General features: G+C 40.3%; 1 protein-coding gene across 10 annotated transcripts in view; it reads right to left on the reverse strand.

The window, feature by feature from the left end:
* The window catches only part of kif1b (kinesin family member 1B), a 57,123-nt gene that overhangs the window by 36,068 nt on the left and 5,633 nt on the right, over positions 1 to 15,422 (reverse strand). For 7 of the 10 annotated variants that reach the window (XM_063890417.1, XM_063890624.1, XM_063890174.1 and 4 more), the window contains exons 3-10: positions 5,059 to 5,135; positions 4,752 to 4,931; positions 4,061 to 4,129; positions 3,469 to 3,647; positions 2,668 to 2,779; positions 414 to 491; positions 255 to 320; positions 56 to 73 (exon numbers count right to left, since the gene is read on the reverse strand). In XM_063890417.1, the coding sequence (XP_063746487.1) occupies positions 56 to 73; positions 255 to 320; positions 414 to 491; positions 2,668 to 2,779; positions 3,469 to 3,647; positions 4,061 to 4,129; positions 4,752 to 4,931; positions 5,059 to 5,135 (779 nt within the window). The remainder of the gene's footprint in view (positions 1 to 55; positions 74 to 254; positions 321 to 413; positions 492 to 2,667; positions 2,780 to 3,468; positions 3,648 to 4,060; positions 4,130 to 4,751; positions 4,932 to 5,058; positions 5,136 to 15,422) is intronic. The other 3 variants (XM_063890707.1, XM_063890465.1, XM_063890255.1) reach the window with 1 other exon arrangement.

Consider the following 15,422-nt stretch of genomic DNA (forward strand, 5'->3'; position numbering starts at 1 on the left):
ATCTGACTCAATGGGAGGATTCACAGGTTAGTGGTTAAGCTGTCGAAGGGTTTACCTTGATGGTACAGTGATCCTTTTTGAGCAAGCATTACAAGGACAGGAGAAGAGAAAACAGAAGGGCAGACATTACAGCATGCCAGGCTCATACATTAAGTCCTTAAAAAGACAGGGTGGAGTTGTAGAGGAAAGGCTGAACGTAGGAAAAAGGTAAGAAAAGTAAAAAAAAATAACAGAAACAGGCATAAAACTCTCACCACTTCAGCCAGGGCGGAGATAACCTTTCCTAACGTGGTGAGAGATTTGTTGATGTTTGCTCCCTCCTGGAACCAGAGATAAAAAAATATGATTTAACAGCCATCAGGGAAATACTAGCCAACTGTTTGCTAAAGGTTTTCTGATGATGGGAGTCTCACCTTTAGCCTGGTACCTTTAGCGCCAGTGGAATCTGCTCGTTCACTTCCAGCCAAGTCTACCAGACTGATTTTACTGACCTGAAAAGGAAGTAGATACATTTTAGATGAATCAAGCTTATTAATAATTGACATTGGAATTATGACTAAGTGTGAGAGGTACAGTGGTATGCAAAAGTTTGGGCACCCCTCTGAGATTTCATGACAATTTGCTTTTCCTTTATAATAGAAGATCACAGCAACAACATTTGTTTTCCTACAAAGATGTAGACGTTTTAGTGTTTTCCAGACCAAAATTCTTAGGGTAGCATTACATAGTTTTATTATAATAAAATAAAATGCAAAAAATGGGATGTGCAAAAGTTTGGGCACCCTTATAAATAGCATTCATTTCAACACCTGTACGGATTTATAGCTGACAGGTTGCTGCACAAAATTGCTTTGATTAGCTCATTAGACCTTCAATTACAAAGACAGGTGGAACCAATCATGAAAAAGGCTATTTAACATAGGTAATAGCTGGCTGTGCCTGGCCTAGGTTCTTTCTTAGGGAGTGGCAAGATGGGGACCTCAAAACAACTCTCCACTGACCTGAAAGCTAAGATAATCCAACATTATAAATTAGGAGAAGGGTACAAAAAATTATCTGACAGGTTTAAACTGTCTGTCTCCACAGTCAGAAACGTAGTTGTGAAATGGAAGGCCACAGGAACAGTCCGTGTGAAGGAAAGATGTGGTAGGCCGACAAAAATAGGGGAAAGGCACAGGCGAAGGATGGTGAAAATGGTCACAGAGAAGCCACAGACCACCTCCAGAGAACTACAACAACATCTGGCTGCTGATGGTGTAGTTGTTCACCGTTCCACAATCCAGCGTACTTTGCACCAGGAAGAGCTCATTGGAAGGGTGATGTGCAAAAAGCCTTTCCTGAGTGTTAATCACAAGAAGAGTCGCATGAGGTATGCAAAAGCACATCTGGACAAGCCAGAAGCATTTTGGAACAAAATACTGTGGTCAGATGAGACCAAGATTGAGTTATTTGGTCATAACATGAACAGGTATGCATGGCGAAAAAAACACACTGCATTCAATGAAAAGAACTTGTTGCCCACTGTAAAATTTGGTGGAGGATCTATCATGTTATGGGGCTGTGTGGCTAGCACAGGTACTGGAAAACTTGTTAAAGTTGAGGGCCACATGAATTCCTTACAGTACCAGGAGATTCTTGACAAGAATGTTCTAGAGTCAGTCACAAAGTTGAAGCTACGCCGGGGTTGGATTTTTCAGCAGGACAATGATCCTAAGCACCGATCAAAATCCACCAAGGAATTCATGCAGAAGCACAGGTACAATGTTCTGGAATGGCCATCCCAGTCCCCAGACCTTAACATCATTGAAAATGTATGGATTTATTTGAAGAAGGCTGTCCATGCACGGAGGCCAAGAAACCTGACTGAACTGGAGACGTTTTGTGTGGAAGAATGGGCCAAAATACCACCTGCCAGGCTTAAGGGACTTGTCTGTGGCTACAGGAGGCGTCTACAGGCCATTATTGCAGCAAAAGGAGGCAATACTAAATATTAATGGAATTATTTCTTAGGGGTGCCCAAATTTATGCACATGCCTATTTTTGTTTGAATGCACATAAACATGTTTCTGTTTGACCAATAAAAGTTATTTCACTACTGAGATGTTTCTGTTACCATAAGGTATAACATATGTTAAAATGAAGTTGCTGCTTCAAAAGCTCAGCAAGTGACAAACTGATGCAGTGGTTTTCCTAAGGGGTGCCCAAACTTTTGCATACCACTGTATATATATATATATATAATATTATGTAGCGCTGGCTACCAATTACAAAGCTCATATGTTTGAAAAATGTTCAAGTAGTTATATATAATGTACAGTATATACAATTCTAAACTTTTAGACATAACTGTCACGTGGGATGTAACCAGGCAGTACACTCTGATGGAGTGGCTAAACACAATGGGCATTGTGTTAACAATAACAAACTGGTCTTTGTCTCTCAGAGGAAATGCCAGGAGTCAAATCTAAAATGGCGATAAAGAGCACCATAGGAGACATCTTAAGACTACGGTAAATCAGATGCGCAGACTAAATAACAGGGCTGCAGGTAAAAAACATTATAAAGAAAGGCACTTCGAACAGCACAGGATCAGATATAGTTTACAAACATGGTAAAGCGACAACAGTTAATGATCAGTAGATGTCTGTCTTTCCAGTCCCCTCTGACCTTTTCTGTGGAGGAATCTGTTTCACTGTCGTGTTTCTTCTGTGTGAAGACGATGGTGAAAACAGCGTGGGACCTACTGCTGGTCTCATTCATGTTGGTTGCAGCAACGGTTCTGTAGGTTAGCACACAGGCCATAGTTAGGAAATAACAACCATGGGTGCAACACATTTTTCTGAGCACTTTAATAGGAATTATTCAATGACAATAATGCTACATTCATGGTCTTGATAGCTTTATTAATGGAGCTATCATCACAGGGTTTTACGCCTATTAGGGGGAATTGAGTCCAAGGGATTACTTTGTATGGCGGAGGTGGATAATACTATATGGACACCAAACACAAATTCACAAGGCGCATTGAGAGGGACAGGCACAGGGGAGATACAGGCTTTTCACACCATGTTCCAAAATAAGCTGTCTGACTCAGCACAGGAAGATTAAGGGAGAGTTCACTCCTCCCCACAGGAGCTCTCGTAACACACAAACACACACACTAAAACCGACACACACATATACTTCACATGCACTAATTTCAATGAGAAACACTCACTAGCTCTGTGTAGAATCTCAGTCATCCAGGTCATGCTATACTCCCAAATATAACTAGCTATTTTTTGATCAACACTGACGCTCACGCTATAAAAATCTGTGATAAGAACATTTCCTGCTTCCACATTTTTGTTGTCTTTCCAGCAATTTTTATCGTGTTAAATCCTTGTGATGATGTGGTTGATCACATCTTCACCACTATAACTGCCCCTTCTCCCCATGATCTCATTATGATCCCAGGGCTCAGCTCACCTGGCCTTGTTGCCTGCATCCATGAGGTCAGCGATGTCTGTGTAGGAGGTGACAGCTAGCTTGGACAGGTCCTCCACGTAGGGACCCAGTAAAGGGTGCTCTCGCACTCGTAAATTCCCCTTGTTCTTGGGGTTAAGCAAGTCTCGCACCCGCTCACAGTAAATCTCCATGTAACTGACCTGTAAATTGAACAAAAGTAACAGAATATTCGTTCAGGTGCCACAGAACATTAAATTACATTAGAAAAGTCAAATGAAGCTAATAATCTATTAAACTGCAGTTATATATATATATCTATATTTATTTTCGGCCTCACAGTCATTTATTTCTTTAGTTATAATTATTTTACATCAGAATCATTGACTTTTTTGAGACTTAAAACCTAAAAGTAAAAAGTGTACTATTTAACTAAATTATCCGAAGGAATGTGCTGAGGTAACCAAGCGTTTTTCAATATGTGATTAAGTGTCTGCCTTTAACCTGATATACTGTGATGAGAAGGCTAGGAATGGCTGGCACGCCAACACAACCCAGAGTCAGAGGCAGGGGCTAAAAGCACAGATCACAGATGTCAAAGCAGTCCGAGACTCACCTCTACTGAGTAGGCGAGCTGGTCTTTGTTGTTGTCCTCATTGATTTTCTCAAATAGATCTTCACAAAGCTGATGGGAAGAGAAAGAAGATGTTAAGTGCAAATTAACAGGATGTGGGGAGGTGAAAGGGATGAGAGATCCAAGAGCCAACACATACTAACCAACAACTTATTTGGATATCAGATCATTTAGCAATTAAACATCACACCATCATATCTAGAGAGCCTCAGCAGATAAAATACTTTAAGGTTTTCAACGCCAAATTCAGAGCAAAGCACTGCCCATGGCTCTCAATATGGTGGTAGCTGAGCTGTCGGCTAGCAGCTAGTGGGGCTAGCAGCTAGTGGGGCTAACAGCGGAAAAACAGTGCTGACAGAGCTACTGGTGTGAACCACAGGTAATGCCAATGCCATTATATTGTCTATCAGAAAAAAACTGTAATTTAATTATGTAAAAAATAATCAATATTCATTACAGCAAATAAATAGCTTGAAGTAAAATTTCAGGGTAAAATTATGTCATGTCCAACTTGTTGACTTAAAGGCATATATTTGCTAATATCGCCTCCTACATACATAAGGATAAGGATATAACATGTTCAGAGACGAAGAGCTATGTCTTAGAAATAAAACACAGCAGGCAAAGTCTCCTAATATCTGCCATGTATTGTATGATGTATTGTAGAACACACCATGGGAATGATTCCTTCCTGCCCCTCCTCCTGCCGGCCCATCATGGTGTAGGATTTGCCAGCTCCTGTCTGGCCATAAGCAAAGATGCAGACGTTGTAGCCCTCAAACGCGTGGGCCAGCATTTCTTTGCCAATATCATTGTACACAAGGTTCTGTGATGCAAAGCTGGGGTCTTCCGGCTGTGGGAAAGACAGAGAGGGGGCTTAAATGTATAGAATTTCAATACGCTTGTGTTATTTTAAAGAGACAACATATCAATAACGGTTGGTGTTTGTTTATCTAGACTAACGAACAAAGAAAACTTACCGTAGTGTGCGACCAGTATGAGTAATCAAAACTGAAGGTCTTTGCTGGTTCCTTTGGCTGTTTGGGGTTGAGAATAGCTGTGAAGGGGGAGAACAAAGTTAGTAATGAGGTTGATAACATCTGGCTTTAATGTTAATTAATATATCACGTGATCCTTTAAATGACTCAATTAGGATTTTGATTCAATTAAGTATTTTTTTTCTAGTTCTGATTGAGAGCATCAAATCAAATATATTTCAATTTAGTTTTTATTTGTTTTGTTGTGTTGTTCTGGCACACTCAGTTGCTATTGCCAATAAACTTTCTTTGTCAAACCCTAACCCTAAGCCTAATACCCTCACCGGTAACTTAAAATTCAAACATCCAATCAAACTCCCATTCCTCATTTAAAGTGATTATTAGGGTTTTCATTCTGATCATTAATCAAAACCAAAAAATGTTACTATTCAGTTTAAATGGACCACAATTGTATGTATTGTTATCCTGGTTGGCAAAAAGTGGGTCTTCATAGACACTGCTCAGATCAGATGTTCACATTACTATTATATATTCTAAACAGAAAGTCACATGAACCAGTGTCGAATTATGAGCCATTGGCTTTTTTGAGAACTGCAACTGTTGTGTCAACCTTTCCAAACACGCCATCTTTAACCAGTGTCCGAAGACAAATGCATAGTTTAAATAACAAAAACATGTATCCTACTGTCACTTTAGCACCGTCAGCTGTTGTATCTGCTAGAGGCATGATGACTGACACTACGTCTGCACTACCCCCAGCCGGTCCCTATGGCCATACACACATTTCTTAATGAACAAGAATCTGCAGCCATGCCTGGCATGTCATCCCTCTCAACCTCGCATGCTGTTACCCCTGGGAGTAGTGTGCACGCTTGATACACTCTGCACTGAATATGTACAGGAGGGGATTAAGGCAATTACTGAAGGATATTTAAAGATACCCATACTCAAGTTGTTCAAACTGCACCTATTGACTGTAGCTGCCTTGCACCAGAGGCCAGTGCAGAGAGTTCACTCATACAGACACATGCATACCTCCAGCACCAGTAAAGAGGGGGAGGTGAAAAGAAAGGGGTAATAAAGAGTATAGTGAAAAAAATAATATTCAGGACTGATGGGTGAGCTCAATGGCATAGCAACACTCCAAACAGAGCAAAAATAGAAACCAGTTTCTAAAAAGAAAAACATATTTAAACTATACATTTATAGTGTCTTTTGTCTATTGTCAACCAAATCTACAATGTGGGCCAGAAAGCATTAACTGTCTTTGTTTAATGAAAATTTGGCTCTTTGCTAATGGGCAAAAAAAAGCCAAGTCTGCCTCATCGACATGAGGGCGCTTGAGAGGCTTAAGCATCAAGATGTCCTAGGCAGAGTGCCTTATGTGTTCAGAGGATTTCAGCTAACTTATCAATTATGCAGGAGATGTGGAGAGACAGGGATTGCATATCACCCTCCACAGGTCCCATGCTGTTAGAAAAAGCACAGCGTGTCCTCAGAAACCAGAACACTAATTGCTTCATGCTAAATATGTGATGATTGTAGCAGCTACCACTGCACTAAAAATTGGGTAGCTACAACCTTGCACAGGTAAAAACAATGCATGACTGTGAACCCCCTACAATCTTCACACAGGTTAAGGTGCGGGTCCACAGCTTCCATATTGGGCACTGGAAGAGGATATAGCAAGGCAGGTGGCTAAATAAAGCCCATTTTCACCTTCAACTGGCCTCCAATGTGAAATTGGAGCCAAGGAATGAAGTAACGAAGGCAGGGTTTAAGTTACCAGTGCGCCTCTTCTACTTTCCTGGAACAATCTATTCTACAGTGGCTATTAATGAAGAGGTCGTATAGTTTGGAGTCATTCAGTGTCAGTCAAATTCACTTTTAATGACGCAGTAAAAACAGAACGATGATGAGATAGTTGGATGCCAATGACAGGCCAGTGGACTGACATTGAAGAACTGGCTTTACTGGGAATCCGCTGTTTAAAACAAATAACAGAGCTAAACTAATTTCTAAAGCTTTCTTGTCTCAGATTCTTCCCAGGTTCAGTCATAGTCTCTCATCAGAGAACTTGGTGGATGTAGTTGTTTAGCAGCTAGTGGGAGAGTGCTCGTCCATTAAAGGTGAATGATGCTCACGATGTGGCATGAATGTCTTCTTCAATTGCCCACTCCGTTGCTCTCAGAGCAGATAGATGCCTCATCTAAGTGGTCCTGTCAGTGCGTCATTAGAGGGTGTCTCTCATGTAAGATGCTATAAGTATGTATTAAAAAGAAAGAATTCAATAAGAAATGGAGCTGGCAATGGCCCATGTGTGCACTAGCGTTGCAACTAACAATATTTTTTTACTTTCAGTAAACCAACTGTTCTCTAGCATCATATTTTGTTCTTGATAATATCAGACAACAGTTAAAAGATGTTCATTGCGGTTTCAGTCAAAGGTGATGTCTTAAAAAGCTACAAAAAAAGTACATGAGAATCTCTTTATTTGAGCGACTAAAACTCGTTTATCTTGCAAATTTGACAAGAAAACGTACTTTAATTAACAAAATGTTGCGAACTGAAGAAAAATGAGGTGCATTTAAGTACAGCAAACAGGAGTGCCACATTACTACAGGTATGTAAAACCTACAGAGTTACATGGACTCTGTGTTGTTGCAGTGTTATTGAAGATTTGATCAACTGTGGAACTGCAGGACCGAGAAGATTACCCCATGGGGACATTAATGGTGTATCTCATCTTAATATTTTCCAGCATGATTCACCAAATTGATCTCAGCTGTAAATCAGTCACTCGGTTCCCTTTACACTCTTGAACATCACACTTACAAGCGGAATCTATGTGATGCATAGATAGTATAAAAGTCCCTCATTAACATGTCAATGAGGGATACCTCTGCGTTCCATTAATAGTATATATTCCCGTCAGTGACACATACCGGACAAAAAATGGCAGACTCACTCTGATGCCTAATGAACGTCATCACTCCGTCTTTCTCAACCATGGCAACAGGTATAGAACCATAATCTGGTTGCCATAACAACCTTAACTTGGCACAGAAGGAGAGGATGCAGCACATTGCGCTCTGTTTTCTCTCGCCTTGAGCATCCTCTATTACTGCTCTGTAGAAACTACATGGAATTCTTAAAATGCACTTTTAAAAAATGCACTGTAAATGGTGATTACAATTATTCATGAAACAGATTTTCTAATCCTTTAAAAACCCTTAGGTATTAAAACGCAATACCAGAATCAACTTTTACTGCATCAAAACCTTTTGAAAAGTGGATTATTAAAAAAACCAAAGACATTACTCTTGGTGATACAGCATTGATTGGCTAAATATCAGAAAGAGCACCAAAGGTTTGTTTTATCACTGCCGTGTCACGATGAGGCCATCACATAAACTAAACATCCATTGCATAAAAAGGATCAGCGTGGGAACGACAATGTAGGAGAATCTCTGTGTATTTCTAAAGATAGAGAAATTCAGTCACAGCCCTATGTGCTGTGAACAGACACGAGCTGCTGGGTGGTATAACAGTTCACATGTTTATTTATCCAAAACGCCACAGCTCTGTATTTTCAGTTCCTGTTCCGCAGAATACAACACTGGCATGATGCTGGCACTCCACAGGAGCTTTCTATTTCAAGGCGGGGTAGATACCAGTCAACTAACCACATCCTGCTATCTAAAGAACATATCTCAGCTGGTTGTAGCCGGCAGACATTTTGTGCTCCAGTGTTCGAGATGGGGTCTTTAATCCAGCCAGGGAAGCAAAGATACCCCTCAGTAATTAGGTTGTTAGGAGGTCTCCGAGCACCAGATGGGGACTAAAAGCTAGCTCCATTCACCTGAGACTTGCAGACAAGCAGAGTCTAAAATGGCCGAACACATGTACACCCTTCCAGTAACCCTCTAAGGAGCTACTAGCTGTTAGTGCCAGCTGATCGATGCCTGTCCGCAATCATAGGAAGGAGTAAGGGCATTACATGATTGCACATGCAAGATTTACTAGGAAAACTAATGGGTGGGTTGAGAGCCTGGCATTCACAGGAATATTTTCTGTGCAGAACACCATGTGTGCTTCTTTCAGCGAGACTGAGGAATTTTAATAGCATCCCTGGGGTCTGTGTGCATATGAGCAACAGTGTGATGTAACGGTTCACTTCTATAAATATTATTTCATTCAGTTAATTCACATCATTTAGTTCTACAGACAGCATTTTCTGACTAAACAATAGCCTTTGTAACATCAGCAGAACCTACAACCCTCACCATGTATACCGAATAATTGGACCATTTTCTTTTGTATTGATTATATTTGGCATAGCAAGCCTAAAGACAATAAAAGGAACCCCCAAAGCAAAAACACATTTAAATTCAGTGGTTTAAAGTTGTTACAGTGAATGCCATATAACATGTATTAAAATAAACCTATGACACGTTTTGAATTTTTTGTTTAGGTCAGGGGTTTTCAAAGTCTTGCACTGTGGTTCTGCCGTCTGATCGAAACCCTAAAACCGCACCTCCAACACCTTTCAGGCATGTCGCTTTGGTTGATGTAAACAGGAACAGTCACCGAGTTAGTTTTTTGTCTTGCCTACAGCCTATATTTGTTTGACATTTTAACAAATAAGCATAATTTGAAGTATGCCGAATTAACAACTGGCTGCGACCGAGGTACAAAGGCTGGATAACTACAACTGGATTCATTTGATACTGACAAGAAAGTAACATATTATAATTCTTAGGCAACTTCTGGACAATAAGAACTTCATTTACATCATGATGACTAGCCACCTAATCTTCAATGTGCCCATATCCTATCACTACGTGAAGAAGAACAAAAAATAATGTTACAGCTCTAATGCTGCTGTCTCATTTTAAAAAGGCATGCCTTGGTTAGAATTTGTGCATGAGTGGTGAAGCAAAGCATCTGCTGACATGAGTCGCTGGTTTCAACAGTGCAACAGTTCCACTAATATGGTTGTTCAATCTCAAATAGGCAGCATTAATATTAGTTCTGACAACGTGGCCACAGAAGTGCGCTGGGTGTTGTATCCAGTGAGTGTCTCTGGAAGAGAGTGTGTGATGGCTCAGTTGCCAGGGCAGCAGCACAGATGACAGAGTTGTCACTGGACTCGGCTCAAAGATGAGGGCTAAAAGTAGCGTCGGAGCACAGCTGAGCTTGCTGCAGCCACAACACAGGACGTACAACATCTCCAAAACAGAAACAAACATGTGGTATCTTCATTACCGCTTCGGAAACAGTGCACTTTCACGTCTGGTTGGGGAGATGCCTTGTGGCCTTTAATTAAAATCTCTCTGTACAGGATTTCAATAATGCCCCTCCATTGAGCCCTTCTGTCAGAATAAGAACTGGAGCTTCCCGGGTCGGCATATGAGTTTGTCCGAGTCAGGAGTTATGACCTTCCACCCCAGAATCCACATCACCATCGTCAACTCAGACAAACAAGCTACAACAAACTTTCTTTTAGACTCTGCCTTGTCATTTTATCACATGAACCGCTCCATCAAAATAATTAGTGCACAACTACAGGAAGGCACAGAGCTAATACTAACAAATCCTCTGTTTCTACTAAGAAGGCTGATCACGTCATTTGTCTCTTCCTACTAGGAGAGAGGAGAGGGGGGGAAGAAAGCACAGGAAGACACCAGAACAATGCACTGAAAGCAGGGTATTGCAATTAACAACATAGTCTGCAAAACACGTTACGTAATCTGTTATGACAAGGCTTTATGTGCACAGTCCCCTATCACAATGAACCTTTTCTAACTTCCTCCCCCCCTTCCATGTGACATTTAGAATAAAGAAACTTTCAATATGTTTGATAGAAAGCGACTGAATTCAGACACTGCAAATCAGTAAGGCCAAGAAATAAAATGATGTGTTCACACTGAAATAAATGAGTCCACTGACCTGCAGCTGGCAGCAGAAATGGATTTTTTCTTTAATAGCATTATGAGTAACAGTGAACATTTTTTAGAGTTTTAGATTTTTCTTATTATGCACATATAATTCTTTACAATATTTTTTTCGAACTCACACCCAAATAAAAAAAAAGCTTTTTATTATTATTATTTATATTTTACTTTTGATAGAAAAGTAATACATTAAAGCAGCGTTAGGTGGGGTTGCCCGTCTAGCTGGAAAGCAGTGGGAAAGGGCGCAGTCCTGGCCTATGCGCCAGCTGTTCCAGCTCTGAATACGGCCTATTTATACAGCAGCAGATGGCAGCTAGTGCTTCGCATGCCGACAGAATGTCAGTGACAGGAAGGAATGGACAGATTTCAGCCGCCCTACCTTTCTGCCGAACTCTTGGCCAAACCATACATTGGTCCCTAAGCACAGAGACTGACAATGCGTTTTGATATGATCCTCTCACGCAGACGCACTGAGTTGAGGATAACAGAGACTAAAGAGAAGCTTCTAGAAGCCACCAGACAGAGAAAACATGCCAAGCCAGCAGGACTCCATTCAGAAGCTAAACAAACACAGAACTACAACAAAGAGATAGGGATATCAGACAGCCTCACAGGTGATGACATGGGGGGTTAAACCCACAGGGCACATATAACTGGCATGAAGTCAGAGCTGAAATAACACTAAATATCCAAACTGACATGCCAATTGCTATCAAGTTTAATGCCTGGTTTGTCTGGACACATCCCCCAACGTGTCCAAAGAACATATTTGTTGTTTGCACCTCAATGGCAACATTAACAAAATGATACAGGATACTTAGTCAGGAGTTTCAGCTGTTTTCACAGCCCGAAGCGGCAACGCTTCTCATGGATCAGGTCCAAGGAGGATATTCTCCTCTTTGCAGGTGCTGCCTCGAAAGATCAAGGGACTTTCCAGACACATCCCGTGTCATGGAAAGCTAGTAATACACAGCTTGAGACGCGTCTGCTATTTAACAGTTTGAAAATAGCACTTAATGCATTGACCATTCAAACTTGCCTGTCAACCTTTTCACAATTATGCATGAAGAAACAAAACTGTCTTTGTATTCATAACAAAGCATTGATCCATAGCTATATCTACATTATATAAATGTGAAACTTTTCTGCAAAGAGAGATGCTGATTCCAACAATCTATGACTTTAAAATACGTAAATTAGCCAACAAAAATTATAAGCTACAGAAAACTTAACTAAAATGTTAATCTGTAGATTTAAAAAAGTTGCATATTTATTGTGTCAGATGTATCTCAAAACAACACACAGACCATCATATGATCCAGGCATTGTGTGTAGACAACCGTGCCAGCGAGGCAGTTCAGACAATACAGAGGCCCTTACATTCACTGCTTACAACAGGCACCCATTTTACAGAGCAGTGACCTGGATTTCCTCAACTAGCCTCCACTCAGAGACTGAAGTCTCCCTTTAAATGTTCTCTGGCTTTATATAAACTCCATGACATCATGGCACAAGGATCTGTGAAAATCTTGTATAGTAAATGTTCAAAGCCCATCTTTAAATTGGAAAAAAGATACAAGAGGCATCACTTGTTTGACATTTTCTGTGAAGCCAGAAAACATGAGCACAACATGAGTGTTGCCTCAAGCAAATGTCAGATGACTAACACCATTTATCCCACCTTTGTTCTCTATGGAGGACGTTAATGATGCGTTGAACAGTGGTTCTGCATGTGACGCGTATGTAATGTGCATATGTGTATAGTACTGATCTGAATTAGCTGCATTGTATTCAAACACAGCACAAGACAGCTCCATCTTGGAGAAGCAGAAGAGCCCAGACTCCTGTCTTATCAACTCAAGTTTGAAAATTAATATACCGCCAACCCCTCTGTTTTCTACTCATGAATAATACAAAGTGAACATCATGCCCACCACTGAGCTACCCGTGCCTGGACTGCAAAGCTCTCCAGTTTGCCTCTGAATTCAGCCCTCAGACTGTGGGAGGAAAACAAACAATATAGGCTAGAAAGAGCGGTTTCAGTCAGGGCACAAAAACTCAAATGCTTCACTCTCTTGAATGTGGGAAAGTCCAGCCATTACACCCAACTTAGGCAATGAACCAAAGAGTCGGTTAAGAGGAGCAAGACAGGAGTACCAAAACTTTAATACACCATCCCCTGAATGCATCACCAAGTATAAATGAAGATGGATACTGTGTGGTTGAAAAGAATCCTCCTCTAAATGGAACCTGGCATTATACAGCATATTATACAGCTATATACTATACGATAAATATCATGTGCCTAGTGCAGGTATTCCTTTCATTTTGTGGCTAAACTACATTCTTTATTATCCAACTTTATAATCCTGTGCACTTGCCCCAAAAGACCGAATGGGAACACTGCTAATCCAATTAAAATAAGCTTGTGATATTTTTTCAAACAAGCAATCTTTTTAACCATTTAACTAATTTGGTTCTATTGTTAAACTGTTAGCCCTTTTAGGATCTGGCTGAATTGTATTTCAGAAGATTAATTCAGCGTTGCATTGTTGCACTTTGTCATGTGAGGGTGAGCGTGTGGTTGGCCTTTTATTTCTGGTAGTATTACTAGCATTAATGGATTTGTGTGGTCTAGATCCCAGCTGCCAATTGAAGCAGCATCCCCTGGGAACACCTCATTTGAGAATCAAAATATTCTACAATATCTGTGGTTTTTCTGAAAGATTCTATGTGAACAACTTATTTAATTTAGTATTGGTTCTGAAAAGAAGAAATCAAAAGTAACCCTGACTGATTTGCCTTGATGTCATTTCAAAGACAATAACTTTGAGACAATAACTGAAACAAGTGAAACAGCATCACATGTTTAGAAATCTTCAAATGCCATTGACAGATGTCTTTTTAAAATAAAATAAAACAAGATGATATTTCTTGCAGGACAATGACAACACATTAACTGATGCAAGACACAGATTTGCCTTCTCTTTAGTTTTGGTTTAATTGCATGAATCCCATGTATTCCCCTCCACCAATATGTATGAAATCTGCATCACCATCATCTCTAGCTGGGTGACTCTCTATTTGATGCTGCCTCACGCTGTCCTACACGTGAACAGTGCTCGTGCACGACTTTGCTGCTGTGGCTGCGTTTACATCACCCTTCCCCCTCAAGTCAGCTCAATGCCACCCTCCCCTCTGATATCCCACATTTTCTGCATCACCGTTTTTATCACAGGCTAAATGGAGAGTGTGCTACAATAAAATGAGGTGAAAAAAATACTCATGTACATTGAGAAAAACATCAAATTCATCTGTAGCTTCATATGCTACGTGAAATCCTCTTCTAAGAAAACAATTGGGCCACAGATCTGACATAACTTTATTCTACATTAAGCATTTGCACTGATAACAATATTGTGCTTGATCTACTTAGATCTAAGACAAGATTTTGCATCCGCTTATTGTTAGATAAAGAAAGACAAGGCTTTTATGAACGGCTTATATATTTATGTGCCAGCAAAGTCAACTTCATTTTATTAAGTCGATCAAGCAAGGCTATTATCAAAGGGCAGTCAAACCCACACAATTACTGAATAGGTGAATATACCTCAAGAGTATTTTAAGATACTGCTAAAACATTATTCTTTCATCTATGAAATGGTTTCTTCTTTGCTGAAGGGGGTAAGAGATATTTCTTCCCTAAAACTCCACTTTGTTACTTAAGCTTGGGGCCATAGAGAACTCCAACAGTCGAGGCACGACCCACCTCACTCATGAGGTCATGGGCTTTTCATTGGTTTTCATGATGTAATGTTTTCGTCACTTTTAATACCTATTGTTTAAAACCATCTGTAGCTGATTCCTCAGGCCCCAAGATGGTAACAGGAGAACAATGCCAACACATTCTCCAGTTACAAAGACTCAGGGTGACTGTACAGCTTTCTACCATGTTTGGTATTCCCAGATGTTTCCAGACTGGCACAAAAGAAGGGTTTCTATAGATTGAGGCCTTAATTTAACATTATTAAAATGTCTTTAACAAAGAAGAGCCTTTCCTGTTTGTCAAATCAATGCAGCACTTAAGCAAAGAGGATGCAAAGTCCAGACTCTTATGTTTAACCGTGTGTACAAGGGGAAAACAAAAGCTACAATCTGAATAGGTCTTGAAGAGTACAAACCACAAGTGGCTTGGTTAGCTGAATCCACAATTTTGTGAAATAGGCATTTATCACTTTGACGTTCACATTCAGAACATTCCGACATACCGAGTATCCCTATTATGCAATGCCAAGTTGTGGTATCTTTTTCACTTTACAACACTTAATGAAAAATGATTCCTTGCCAATGGGAAATGCCAACATGGCTTTGTGAAACATTTTAATAAGC

The sequence above is a fragment of the Eleginops maclovinus genome, chromosome 1 (assembly GCF_036324505.1).
Source record: "Eleginops maclovinus isolate JMC-PN-2008 ecotype Puerto Natales chromosome 1, JC_Emac_rtc_rv5, whole genome shotgun sequence".
Taxonomy (NCBI): Eukaryota; Metazoa; Chordata; class Actinopteri; order Perciformes; family Eleginopidae; genus Eleginops; species Eleginops maclovinus.